Source organism: Sus scrofa, chromosome 8 (genome assembly GCF_054392235.1).
Source record: "Sus scrofa isolate SSC_HxYL_T2T_F1_AM1 chromosome 8, Sscrofa_HxYL_maternal_Yorkshire_Landrace_v2.0, whole genome shotgun sequence".
NCBI lineage: Eukaryota > Metazoa > Chordata > Mammalia > Artiodactyla > Suidae > Sus > Sus scrofa.
This window is the reverse complement of record NC_139390.1, coordinates 131,510,851-131,525,391: the sequence shown is the minus strand read 5'-3', so window position 1 is coordinate 131,525,391 and position 14,541 is coordinate 131,510,851. Positions and strand designations below refer to the sequence as shown.

At 39.5% G+C, this 14,541-nt stretch overlaps 1 protein-coding gene across 28 annotated transcripts in view; it reads left to right on the top strand.

Moving 5' to 3' along the window:
• The window catches only part of PDLIM5 (PDZ and LIM domain 5), a 216,586-nt gene that overhangs the window by 193,285 nt on the left and 8,760 nt on the right, over window positions 1-14,541 (top strand). For 27 of the 28 annotated variants that reach the window (XM_021101756.2, XM_084973434.1, XM_084973426.1 and 24 more), the window contains 2 exons: window positions 9,908-10,088; window positions 13,624-13,744. In XM_021101756.2, the coding sequence (XP_020957415.2) occupies window positions 9,908-10,088; window positions 13,624-13,744 (302 nt within the window). Of the gene's footprint in view, window positions 1-9,907; window positions 11,294-12,326; window positions 13,489-13,623; window positions 13,745-14,541 lie in introns of those variants that run through there. The other variant, XR_014813356.1, reaches the window with a different exon arrangement.

Here is a 14,541-nt window from a genome sequence, read left to right as displayed (position 1 = left end):
AATGCAGGTGTCCCACTTGGGGACCTTTTGCTGCCTCTGTGAGTTGCCTTGTTGGCAGGAGCAGATGATGGCTTGAAATGACGGCTCAGTCTCTCTCCTCCTCTTTCATGGACCCTGATTTGAAGTAGTTGAAACAGTGATGTCTCAAGTTGAATAAGGTTAAGACTTACTCGCATCCTCCCCTCCTCTCTTACGTAATTATTCCTTAGGATCATGTTTCTAGTTACTACTTAAAAGGGAGCTCAGGGGACTTCCCACTGCGGCACAATGGGATTGGCAGTGTCTTGGGAACACTGCGACCCAGGTTCAGTCCCCTGCCGGTGTGGTGGGTTAAGGATCTGGTGTTGCTGGGAACTCCATATGCCACAGGGCAGCCAGAAAAACAGGGAAAAAAAAAATGGAGCACAGAAAGTCTCAATACCTTTTTTTCACCAAATATAAAGAATTCTTCTCCTTAACTCACTATTAAATAAAAAATGTATCAAGTACGCAACACAGAGTCCCTTATATTTTTTTTTTTTTAAAAATAGCTTTTGTATTGTGACATTTCCACAGCATAGAAAACCAGAAAGCAAAAATAAAAGTCCGGAAGGAATTCCACCTCCCAGGATAACCACTGTTAGTATTTTAGTTCACACTTTGAAAATGCACACCCATAAGGACAGATGTTGTTTTGCAGAAATGGAATCATGGTATGATATTTTGTAAACTGTTATTTTCCACTTAGTTTGTTTTTTCCACACTGAGTACCTGTTTTATAAGAATCAGCCAGCAGCTGTGGGAGGAGGAATAGTGGGTATAGGGAGAAGGAGAAAAATCAATAGAGGTTTCCAGAGTCTAGAACAGTGTCCAACACATGAAAGGCATTTGGTGAATGTTTGATCATCCATGACTCTAGATCCACTTGTCCTTCAGGCCATGGTATCAGTTTGGTTAGAGCGTTTTTTTAAAAAGTACTGCTATAGGGTCTTACAGCAATATTTAAACTATTATAAAATCTAGTGTAGTATGGCTTTGTTCCAATAAATAATATCTTTCATTACTAACTATATTTAGGGTTATATTTTTAGCATAGATTTAATGCTAATAAAAATAAGTTTTGACTTGTAACAGTGTTTCTGTAAGTTATGGTACTTTGGTTACCTAGCCTAGTGTGTGGGGAATACTATACTCTGGATAAAAACACCCTTTATGGAGACAGGCGTCACTGCTGTTTGTGGGCTGCTGTGAGCAAGTAATTACTGGAAGGGTTAACAAAAATGTCAAACCTATCCGCTGCTGATTCCTCTTGTCAGATTACCAGATTCTGTGATATCCTATACTCACCACCGCTAGCAGATCTGAAAACCTTCGTAGGTGGAAAATGGGAAGATCAAAATAGAAACTCCATTCCCCAGCCCTCACTGCCTTGGTTGCAGTGTTGAATGCTAGACCAGGCTGTAATTTTACAGCACAATCTTCTGCCAAGTGAAATAAATACATATTACATTAATAGCATGAATAGCTATCACTTAATGCCCCCTCATCTGTTAAATTTCACACTGCTCTGGATTATCCCGGCACTTGTTATCAGTTAAGCATTAGAGCTTCATTTGCTAGGCAAGTTAATGAGAACAAGGATTAGCTCACGTCAAGATCCTATAACAGTAATTAACATAACACATTCATTTGGTGCTCAAATGCTAAATCGCAGCTTGAATAGATTGTGGTCAGTTCAGAGACCTCGTCAAAGCATAATTCCAGTTCTTGGCCTCAGTGTCAGTATCACTTACCAAAGCAAGGAGGCCTTAGATCAAGTGACGTTCCCTTGGACACCTGTTTTAAAAACAAGCTGCAGTTGCAGGCTTGCTACTTTCAGAATAGAATATTATAACCTGGCAGACTCTGAAAAGCTTGATTCTTGTATCATTTGTATTGTTTTCTACCATGTAGTATATGTTATTTATTTATAATTTATATTGTTTTGCTTTTTATTTATTTTCCAAATGTTTCAAATTTTCAAAAACTTTTTTTTTTTTTTTTTTGCATTTTTTTAGGGCCACACTCCTCAGCATATGGAGGTTCCCAGACTAGGGGTCTAATTGAAGCTACAGCCACCAGCCTATACCAGAGCCACAGCAATGCCAGATCCAAGCCACATCTGTGACATATACCACAGCTCACGGCAACGCCAGATCCTTAACCCACTGAGTGAGGCCGGGGGTCAAACCTGCAACCTCATGGTTCCTAGTCGGATTCGTTTCCATTGCACCACAATGGGAACTCCCTCAAAAACTTTTTTTTAAAGTAAAGGCAAAGTTAAGTTTATTGTTTTTGGAAAATCTCAGAAACCTGAATCACTGAATGTTAAAACTGAACAGATTGTCTCTTACAGAACATGTTTTTAGCTTAAAACTCCATAGATTGTTTTATTTTGACCTAATGTTTAAAATTTTTTGGTGCATTTGCATCTTAGAAGGATTATGGATGTTTTGCCTAAATTGTATTATTTAGGCAATGCTTTGATTAGTTAGTTGGGTTTTACAGATAGAGAGCATTATATTTTTAGGAAATTCTACTGAAGCTCTGATTACATTTGCTATAGAGCACTTCCAATCTGCTTATGATAGAAGTACCATTTCTTTGACTCTCTCTCTCTCCCTTTTTTTTTTTTTTTTTTTTTTTGGCTTTTTAGGGCCACAATGGCCGCATATGGAGGTTCTCAGGCTAGGGGTTGAATTGGAGCTGTAGCTGCCAGCCTACACTAGAGCCACAGCAACACCAGATCTGAGCCACATCTGCAACCTCTAGCACAACTCATGGCAACACTGGATCCATAACCCACTGAGCGAGGCCAGGGATCAAACCTTTGTCCTTGTGGATACTAGTCAGATTCATTTCTGCTGAGCCGCAACGGGAACTCCTTCTTTGACTCTTACACTCAAGAACAGATTGACTGTTAGAGTGTTAATATAATAGGAAAACAGAAACCAGGCTACTAACATAGCCAAAACCCACATTTGAGTTTCTCTGGTAGAATAGGCTTCTGAAAGCATTAGCTTATTTTTGGACTGCGATATCTAGTGGCCTTAAAAGCTGTGGCCCACTTGCATTACCTGGAGCTAAATGGAGCATTCACATTTAGCTTCTTAGCATTTTGGTGGAAGAAGTAAGGGATTTACAGTGTTTGCATTTCTTCCTAGATATGCAGTGCTTAAAAAAAGAGCCACCGTTCTACTTTCCTACCTTTGCCTGCAGTACAGCCCCAAACAGTCGCATTTGAGCAACCCATTGGTTATTCCAGGGAGAGAGAAAATTTTCACATCATTGACTGCTTTCTTGCGCTCTTATTTTCCAACTTTTCTCAGAAGGAGGGCCATCTGAGTTACCCCAAGGAGAAGCCAGCAGAGTTTTTTGCCCATTTCACCATCCATTCCCATCTCTGAGCGCTCCCGTTATGAATAGGTTTTATTTATTTTCCCTTCTGGTTAAGATTTTACTTGAAAATAAAAGGCTTCTTGGCTTAATGTGTTTATCCCTCAGTGTAAGGAAACAATCAGAGACATTGACCAAGATTTATGAGCAAGGCATAGACCAGGGTTTCAGAAAGAACAAAATGTTCTGCATCCGTATGATTAATATCTGGTGCCGTTAAGGTCTTGTTTTCAGATAATAATTGTTCACTGTGTGCTTAGTATATGCCAAATATTGTGTTAAGAATTTTTTTTTTTTTTTGTCTTTTCTTTTTGTCTTTTCTAGGGTCACACCAGCGACTTATGGAGGTTCCCAGGCTAGGGGTCTAATCAGAGATGCAGCCGCTGGCCTACGCCAGAGGCATAGCAACGTGGGATCCAAGCCTCATCTGCAACCTACACCACAGCTCATGGCAATACCGGATCCTTAACCCACTGAGCAGGGCCAAGGATCCAACCTGTGTCCTCATGGATGCTAATCAGATTCGTTATGTGTTAAGAATTTTACCTGAAAAATTAAAAAAAGGAATTCTGTCATGGCTCAGTGGTTAACAAACCCAACTAGCATCCATGAGGACATGAGTTCAATCCCTGGCCTCACTCAATGGGTTCAGGATCTGGCGTTGCCATGAGCTGTGGTGTAGATTGCAGAAGTGGCTTTGATCCCAAGTTGCTGTGGCTGTGGTGTAGGCTGGCAGCTGTAACTCCAGTTTGACCCCCTAGCCTGGGAACTTCCATATGCCAAGGGTGCAACTCTAAAAAAAACCAAAAAAAAAAAAAAAAGAATTTTACCTGAATTCTCATAACCTTGTAAGACAGTTATTGTATTTGCCTCAGTTTCATAAGGAGAAAAACTGAGGCACAGAAAAGCTATGTATTTGCTGAAGTTACATGGATAGTAAATGATAAAACCTGAAGGTGAGCCTAGATCTATCTACCTGTAAATTTCATTCATACTTTAATTTCCACTACTTAAGAATATGTCATAGTGTTCTATTAAGATAAAAAGCAACTATTGACCTCTAAAGAAAGTACTATTCTAATGTTGTGTAAAGAAAGTATATACCAAAATATATTAATGTGTAATACATAAATATTGTGAATGTATACACATATAATACGTAAACAATTGTCTTAAGTCAGGGAAGAAAAAAAACAAGGTTTACGCAGACCTGCCACACCTTAGAGAGTGTGGCAATTTCCTCTTCCTCATAAGGTTAGAGTAAGTGAGAAAGAAGGGAGTGAACAGCAGGTGGAACACTTGTAAGTTCTTAGCTTTGTCCCACATACGTGCATTCTTAGACCCACAGAGGGACCCGGGGGTGGGGGTCCACTCTTCCAGTCCTCATCTAATGTAGAACCATCGTCATTCTATAAGCAGTGTCACCAAATATTTTTTGTGCCACCTCCTTTAGATACCAGCGATACAGAAATGAGGGGTGTGCTTCCTTCCCTTAAGGCGGTTTGTGTTGTAGACGAAATTGTGTCCTCTCACGATTCATATATTGAAGTCCTAACCCTCAGTACCTCAGACTGTGATTGTATTTGGAAATAGGATTTTTAAGAAGTAAAATGAGGTCGTTAAGGTGGGCCTGATCCAATATGAAGAAGAGATTGGGGGAGTTCCCGCTGTGGCGGTGTGGCTTAAGGACCCAACTGCAGTGACTTGGGTTGTTTCAGTGGAGTGGGTTTAGTCCCTGGCCCATCGCAGTGGGTTAAAGGATCTGGTGTTGCTGTAGCTGTGGTGCAGGTTGCAGTCTGTGGTTCAGATCCAGTCTCTGGACTGGGAACGTCCATAGGCAGTGGGTGTAGCCATTAAAAAAAGAAGAAGTCAGGACACAGAACCACAGAGAAGGAAGCCAAAGAGAGAGGCCTTAGAAGACATTCACCCTGCCAACATCTTGACCTTAGACATCTCACCTCCAAAATTGGAAAAAAAGTTAATTCCTTTTGTCTCAGCCACCCCACTTGTTAAGGCTGTTCCGGCAAATTAATACAATTTCCTCTAGTAAAAAAATACAGACAAACAAATCAACAGCCATATCAGTGTGGTGAGTCTAATAGAGATACATCTAGAATCCTGTTGGTGTAAAGAGGAGAGGTGAGAATTAGCTAGCTTCAACAACTGATTACTTTTATTTGAAAGAAATTGCAAGCAATAAAGTTCCATAGTCTACTTATACAATGATACTTTTATACAACAAATATCCATCAAAAACTTATCTAAAGTGTTAGGTAATGCTAAGGTGGTAATCATATTGTAATATATAAACCAACACATTGTTCACCTTAAACTTACACAAGTTGTATGTTAGTCACATCGCAATGTTATATGTTAGTTACAAAGTTACACCTTAGTTACAACGTTATATGTTAGTTGCATCTCAATTTTCAAAAAATGTATTTAAAAGGGGGAGTTCCCTGGTGGCCTAGCAGGTTAAGGATCCAGTGTTGTCACTGCTGTGGTGTGAGTTCAGTCCCTGGCCTGGGAACTTTCTCATGTCATGGGCGTGGCTGAAATAAAAATTAAACAAAGAAAACTTAACAGCAAGTTGCTATACTTAGCGCCAGAGTATGTAAGTGTTAAGAGGCAGTCCCTGATTTCATATATTTTATCATCTGATAAAGAAGCTAAAAACCTGGCACAGTAACCATAATATAGGAATGTAAGTGTCATGAAAGGTACACTGTACACTTACAATAATATCAGTAATATGTAAGTACTACTCTTATATCCATAATAAAGAGTCCTGAATCATGGTGCTTAGGAAAAGTCTTGAGATACCTATAGGGTTCTTAATTGTCACAGTTGTAAAGTTGAAAAATTAATCTCGCTTCAAGAAAAGTTTAAGTAATAGAAAATCTTTTTTTTTTTTTTTTTTTTTTGGTCTGCCCTGCAACCTATGGAGTTCCCTGGGGCCAGGGATCAGATCCAAGCTACAGTTGCAACCTATACTGCAGCTGTGCTCGGCTGGGGATTGAACCTGTGTCCCAGTGCTTCAGACACCACTGATCCCATTGCGCCACAGCGGGAACTGCAATGTAGAGTTAATTTCTATTACTGAGAGTAATTATAAGAATTAGATAACAAGGGGAAGCAAGAAGTACGTGTTTGATTTTGAAGCTTCGTCCCTGTTAGCTTGTGCCTGTTGAAAGTTGCAGTTCCTTTCACCTTTCTGATGAAGCTTTTCTTTTTCTCTGAATTCTTCCCTTAGCATCCTTCTCTACCTTTCCTCCCCCCCCCCCCTTTTTTGGGGGTAAATCTCACAGAAGAGAAACAGGGTAAAAAGGGTCATGTCACACCACCACTCTTCTCTCTCAGCCAATCAGTGGCTTTCCTTCCCTGGTCCGTCAGCAGGTAGTTAGTGAGGCTGGCAGGGTGCAGAGCGCTCTGAGAGGTGGCTGAATGCTTCAGTCCACTGTGTTGTTATCCCAACCCATCATTTCAGTTCACAGACAGAAACGCAATCCTGCAATCCTACCTGGCGTGAGAAGAGCTTCTTCGGTGTTAATCCTGTGTTAATGAATGTGTGCAGTTAGTCTCCGCGGACACAGAGAAGAGGGAACTGGGGTATATGCAAGAGATTGTATTGCTTGGTCTCTAAGTAACCTCAGGGGCGCAACTGAGGAAAGATGCTCTTTCCGCTCAGCCGAGGACTGTCAGGTTGACCATATCTGCATGGAGCCTGTTTGTGTAAGAAAGGCAGTCCAAAATATCATCGGATGCCACGAATGCGTGGCATTTAAAATACAGCACAAGTGAATATCTACCGAACAGAAACAGACTCACAGACATAGAGGACAGACGTGTGGTTGCCAAGAGGGAGGATGGGTGGGGGAGGAAAGTCAGGGGAGTTTGGGATTAGCAGATGCAAACTATCACATATAGACTGGATCAACAACAAGGTCCTACTGTGTAGCAGAGGGACCTGTATTCAATGTTCTGTGATAAGCCGTGATGGAAAAGAATCTGTATATTCAGTTATCTATACATCACTGCTCCTCAGTCAGCTGTTCTTAAATGTCTCTTTTCCTCTGGTATAGTTTATTAAATCTTTGGTGGCACTGATAAACATGTTTTGAAAAGAAAATGATTTCTTCCAAGTACCTACGAACATATTCTCATTAACCGAATGTGGAATTTGAGGTTGCATTGCCTTCTTTTGCAAACTGAGGAGTCAAAGAAGGAGACCGATCTCAAGGGCCTTTCTGGCTTCTAGGCAAGCTGAAGATGGGCCCTAATAATTCACCCTAGTAAATTGTTTTGCATCTGCTTTAATGTCCAGACAAATGAAACCCTAAAGTTCTACCATCCTCTGTGTTACAGGCACAGAAAATTTGGCCCTGCAGATTTTTTTCGGTGTGCATAACAAGATGCCCACCTGGGGGCTAAAGCTCAGAGCGCTCAAAATTTTGTCTCGCTTTGAGCATTGTGACTTGTTGGTTTGTCTTTGAAGGTAAACTACCTGCCAAATATATACTGAAAAAAAAATGAAATAAAGTATCGTGTATGACTGTGGTTTATAAACCAGTTAAAAAACTGAGGGAAAAATCTGCCCAACACATTAGGTTACAGAATATGTGATCTGTAGCTCTTTTTTTCTGGCAGGAATTGCTTAACAAAGGCATTCCTTGTTAGTGGTAACAAAAATAGTACCCTGAAATTTAAACTATATATATAATAATAAACTACTTGTCTCAAATGCTTAGAGAGCTGCATGCATCGGCTTATACAAAATGGGATCACATTAGGAATAAGAAACAAGTTAACAAAAAGCAGGGTAGAAGATACCTTCTTACACCCCACAGAACACATTTTAATCATTCATCAAGAACCTCTCTTCTTTCTTGACTCCTAGCAGAATTAAGTGCTGATTCTGAGTAAACATCAATATATTTGCAAAGAATTTCCAGAGGGGAGGTAGATAGGAAGACGTAATTGTGAAAGACTAAAAAAAAAAAAAAAAAAATGTTTCAACTTTGTGATGCTCATTACTGTTGCTTTTCCTATCAATAATCTGCCTAAAGTTCGGTTATCCTATGCTTACTAGGAATTAATTACCCTGTGGTCACTCAGTGATGATAATTGATGGTAATGAGATCAGAGGCAGAATATTAGTTGACCAGAGCCGGGTACTAGATATCAGAGCTTCTTGCCTTCATTGTCATCGATGTTAAGATAAAGGTTATATCTTTGGAACATTCTGCATCACAGCTTCTCCATCTGTTAAACCCAGTTCGTAATAACTGCCCTGGTCTATCTCACAGGAATGTTGCATGGACAAATTAGATAAGTGTAAAAGTGCCTTGGAGGTAAAGCCACTCTATAATAAAAATAAATAAAAATTAGTGGCATGTAGCTACTGAAAACTGTGTTGCAGGGGCTAGCATGGTTAATCTCCACAGGCTTCATGACTGGATAAAGCTTTATAATGGATTCCTATCAAGCAAACAAAACCCATCTAATCAGTTCATGGCTGTATAGTATTTAATGGGAAAAAAATCTCTTTACAAACAGTTCTTGCCTTGATACAGAGATGCATTAAAAATCAGGCATGCTTGAATTAAATAAAACCTTTCTAAGTAGTTTCAAATAATCTCTTATATCCAGTTAATAATTTCTGTGATCATTTTGGAGGGTGAGGATATGATGTGTTTAATAAAGTTGAGAAATAACTATATGAAACAACATAGGGGGAAGAGAAATTGACTAAAATGGTCTCTCAGATAATAATTATTACTGTTTTTAAAATTCTGACGTTACCAAAGTGAGGGGTTTTCTTTTCTTTTTTTCTTTTCTTTTCCTTTTTTTTTTTTCCCCTCTGTTTTACAACCACACATGCAGCATCTGGAAGTTTCGACCTATGCCACAGCCACAGCAACACCAGATATGATGTGTGCAACCTCATGCCACAGCTTGCAGCAATACTGGATCCTTGAGCCAGTGAACAAGGTCAGGGATCCACCCTGCATCCTCCTGGATGCTCTGTTGGGTTCTTAACCCACTGAGCCCCAACAGGAACTCTGAGGCGTTTTTTTCTTTAGTTTATTTCGTAGAAATTTCAAACTCTCATTTCTGCCTCACCCATTTATTTTTTTCCTGGTTACTTCATTTTCTGTCACAGTTAATATTGTCATTCTTAATTGTAATCATGACCCTGACAGACTCGCTCATTGCAGCTAAAAAAAAACCCCTAACTACCAAATCCCTTGAAGAGAGAAAACCAGGGGGCAAGGAAGCTCTTTCTTGAAGGCGTCCCTTCAGTGCTTCATCCTCTCTCGTGTTCTTTTCACTTCAATGCACAGAGTTCCTACGGAAATTCCAGAACCTGTGTGTTCAGTCCTTGAGGAGAATTGAGCATGTATTTAATTGTTTGGATGTGCATCATAGAGGGACCTATTCAGGCTAACTAGTAATTTTATTCCAAAGCCAACTTGATCTCTTCTTCTGGCAGGGGACCATTCCTAGTGGCACTGGGGAAATCTTGGCACCCAGAAGAATTTAACTGTGCTCACTGCAAAAATACGATGGCCTACATTGGATTTGTAGAGGAACAGGGAGCCTTGTACTGTGAGCTCTGCTACGAGAAATTCTTTGCTCCTGAATGCGGTCGTTGCCAAAGGAAGATCCTTGGAGTAAGTATTGCAGACCTTTTCATTCTGAGTGAGTTTCAAAGCAGAACTTTTTTTTTTTTTTTTTGGTATGAAACCCTTCCATCATTTTTACTTTCTATTTTGTTCTTTCTTGATCCCCTCTCTGCTTTCATCACTATTTATTTTTGGGAAGCAAAACTAAATAGACCTCTGCAGAAATATATCAGACTCATGGGGTTAAGTTGTCTTTGGTTTTGTCTTACTGAGTGCTGGCTTGTCTGGTGAAAGTCTAGCCACCGTGGGGAAAAAATAATTTAGTGTGGGTGTGCTACCCCAACAGGACCCTGTTTGCTCAGGAATGAAGAGGTCGCCACAGGACCACACACATCTGAGTTCTCAGAACCGACACCTTCACTGTTTTAAATTAAATTCCATCGCTTTTATAAGAGCAGCATTTCCCCATTTGTCAGGGTTCAAGCACAGGGCACAGATCTTGTGAAATACAGAAAACACGAGGCTTATAAATGATATATTTTTCTTGAATGCATATAATGTTTAAAAATATCTCAGTTTTATGAGATTATTCATGTGATAGAAAAATAATCAAACCACCTTTTTTTTTTTTTTGCAAAAAAAGGGAGTAATTTAGGAGTCAGATACATAATAAATAGTGAAGAATGAATGAATTTCCTTCTCTGGAATATCCAGTTTGCAGTTACGAAGTAAGGGTAAGGCACCTCCTATGGGTGGCCAGAAATATGGACTTTTACTTTAGAAATGGTCAAGGTGCCTAAACTCATACAAAACTCATACAGTGCATATAAAATTTGGAAATGATATGGCTGAGTTCTGACCTTCGCAGTTTGAAAACATGATAATGAAACTCTAATTCATATCAATTGGGAGAATGAATTATTGGTAGCCTTGGTTTTAGACTATATCTTTAAATGGGTCTAGAACTTGAGATACTTAAAAATTATAAATATAGTGCATGGACTATTTCTGTATTATTTGTACAACGTGGGTGGAAAAGAAAAGAGGAGAATGATTCACATGGTACCTTTTCAAATGACAATAAGTAGAATACATTAATACTGTTTTAGCATGTAAATGTATTCTGTGGATTCTAGAATAATTAACACAACAAGGTCAAGTTAGAGTCTTAGCGACAAATGAAGTTCTAAGAAATGGAAATTGGAGCTCCCGTCGTAGCTCAGTGGTTAATGAATCCGACTAGGAACCATGAGGTTGTGGCTTCGATCCCTGGCCTTGCTCAGTGGGTTAAGGATCCGGCGTTGCCATGAGCTGTGGTGTAGGTCACAGACGTGGCTTGGATCCCACGTTGCTGTGGCTCTGGCGTAGGCCGATGTCTGCAACACCAATTAGACCCCTAGCCTGGGAAGCTCCATATGCCACAGGTGCAGCCCCAGAAAAGACAAAAAAAAAAAAAAAAAAAAAAAAAAAAAAAGAAATGGAAATCTTAAATTCATTGCTTTGGAACTGGGCTAGAATTTCACTAAATGGACAAATTCTCTTATTCATGTTTTTAGTTGTTTGATAACCTATTAAAGAAAGAATCATAAGCTGCCTCAAGTGTGGAAAATTGAGTGTATACTAGAAGCCTTGGGAAATGATTTGGTTGAATGATTTGTTGTGTCTTTCATGGGCATCTCTTTGGCTCTAAATAACTGCTGGTTCTTCCCATTGCTCTTCAGCGATGAACTGTGGCATTTTCTGTGGCTAGTGATTTACTCTGTATCATCTTATTTTGACAATGTTTTTATTACAAAAGAAAATATTTCGCTCTACAACAATTAGAAAATACGTAAAATATAAAGAGTAAAATTAAAATATATTTACCAGTCCCAGGTAATTCCTGTTAACTGTAGGATGTGCTTTCTTCCAGCTTGCTCCTTATAAGTCATTCCTTTGCAAAATGGTAACCATACTTTAGGTATGGCATCCTTTTTTGGGTGTAATAAATACTGTATAAATTCCTGTTACTAATTATTCTTCAGAAATGATTTTTAATGGCTCTGCCTCTTTCTCCCAGTTCAGTGAAATGATTCCTTGAAAAACCAGCTTCCCAAAACTACTTCTTCTTTTTTTTTTTCTTTTTAGGGCCATACCTGTGGCATATGGAAGTTCCCAGCTAGGGGACAAATTGGAGCTGCAGCTGCCAGCCTCTGTCACAACCACAGCAACCCGGGATCCAAGCCATGTCTGCCACCTACACCACAGCAGCAATGGCCACACCAGATTCTTAACCCCCTGAGTGAGGCCAGGGATCAAACCCACATCCTCCTGGATCCTATTCATAACCCACACCCCCAAAACTTCTTTTACTAATTAAAATCTGGCCCAAGTCTTTGATACTTGGTGTATGTAACCATAGAGCCATTGTTGACTAGAATCCATGCCTGATGGTTCAAATTTTAGACACTCATTTGAACGTGTACTTAGTACAGTCACAGCTGATTTCCAAAATCCTAAACATGTGTTAAACATGATTGGATTACACTGATTAAATTATTGCTTCCTTAGTGCAACAAAGTGTAGGTTTGTTTTTGTTTTTAAATGTTTTGCCCTTCCTCCATGACATTTTCAAGATAATACTATGAAACTTTATAAGTTAATGTTTCCTGACACTCTTTGAGAGAAAGCAGAAGATGGTATGGCAGGCACTTATGAAATGCTTACTTTTAACCACCACATTTATAATGTTTAAACAACACTAATCATTCTTTAAATAAGTTTATTGATGTGTATTTGTGAAAAATGCATATTTAAAATAGTGCATCAGTTTGGATGATGATCAGTTCCTTAGATGAAAAGCTTAGGCAAAGACAAAGTATGGTAAACTGGTGCAACCACTGTGGGAAACAGTATGGAGATTCCTCAGAAAACTAAAAATAGAATTACCATTTGATCTTGCAATCCCACTCCTGGGCATCTATCCAGAGAAAACCATGACTCAAAAAGATATATGTACTCCAGTGTTCATGGCAGCACTCTGTGCAATAGCCAAGACGTGGAAACAACCTAAATGTCCATCGACAGAGGAGTGGATAGAGAAGATGTGGTACATATACACAATGGAATATTACTCAGCCATTAAAAGAAAAAAATAACAGCATTTTTAGCATCATGGATGGACCTAGAAATCATCCTGCTAAGTGAAGTCAGCAGACAATGAGACACCAACATCCAATGCTATCACCGACATGTGCAATCTAAAAAAAGGACAGAATGAACTTCTTTGCAGAACAGATACTGACTCACAGACTTTGAAAAACTTATGGTTTCCAAATGAGACTGGTTGGGGGGGGGTGGGGGTATGTGCTGGGGGTTTGGGATGGAAAGGCTATAAAATGGGGATGTGATGATCATTGTACAACTATAAATGCAATAAAATTCATTGAGTAATTTTAAAAAATAAAAATTTTAAAGCTCAAAAAAAAAAAAAAAGACAAAGTATGTGGATCTCCTTTGGGTCAGTTTAAAAGGGCTGTATTGATACAGGTAGTAAAATAAGCATCATCTTTTTGTTACATTCAATTCCCTTTTTTATTAACAGGAAGTCATCAATGCTTTGAAACAAACCTGGCATGTTTCCTGTTTTGTGTGTGTGGCCTGTGGAAAACCTATTCGCAATAATGTGTTTCACTTGGAGGATGGTGAGCCTTACTGTGAGACTGGTAAGATCCTGAAGCCATTAGTTTCTTAAGTTTTGTTTTGTTTTTTGCTTTTTAGGGCCACACTTGCGACACATGGGGATTCCAAGGCTAAGGGATCAAATCGGAGCTGTAGCTGCCAGCCTATACCACAGCCCCAGCAATGCCAGGTCTGAGCCATGTCTGTGCCCTACACCACAGCTCATGGCAATGCTGGATCCTTAACCCACTGAGCGAGGCCAGGACTCGAACCTGCAACCGTATGGTTCCTAGTTGGATTCATTTCCACTGCGCCACAGTGGGAACTCCAGTTTCTTAAGTTTTGAATGAAGATAAAACACTAACCCCTGTAGTGCTATAAAACTGAAAGGAAATATTAGGCAAAATAGTTTTATTGTTTTAGGAGCACTGATGTTATTCTAAATATATAATAAAAACTATGTAAAATTTGAAATAACTTTGTCAAAGCAGATATCCCCAAATTCATTAAGAGAAGTGAGCATGTGGAGTTCTCTGGTGGCCTGGTGGTTAAGGATTTAGTGTCCTCCCTCCTGTGGTGTGGGTTCAATCCCTGGCCTAGGAACTTTCACATGCCGTGGGCCCAGCTGGGCCCCAGCCCCCGAAAAAAGAGAGAAAAGTGAGTGTTTAAGCAATTACTTAGAAATCTATTTTACTTAAATCCCCAATAATTCATGGATATAAACCCTTCCAAAACTGTGTAGCTTAAAGCCATAGCTTACACTCCAGTGGTGAGTTTTGAGTGGTTATAAACACAAGAAATGCTCAGCTTTTGAACCTGATGTTGATATGCTCTCTAAGGT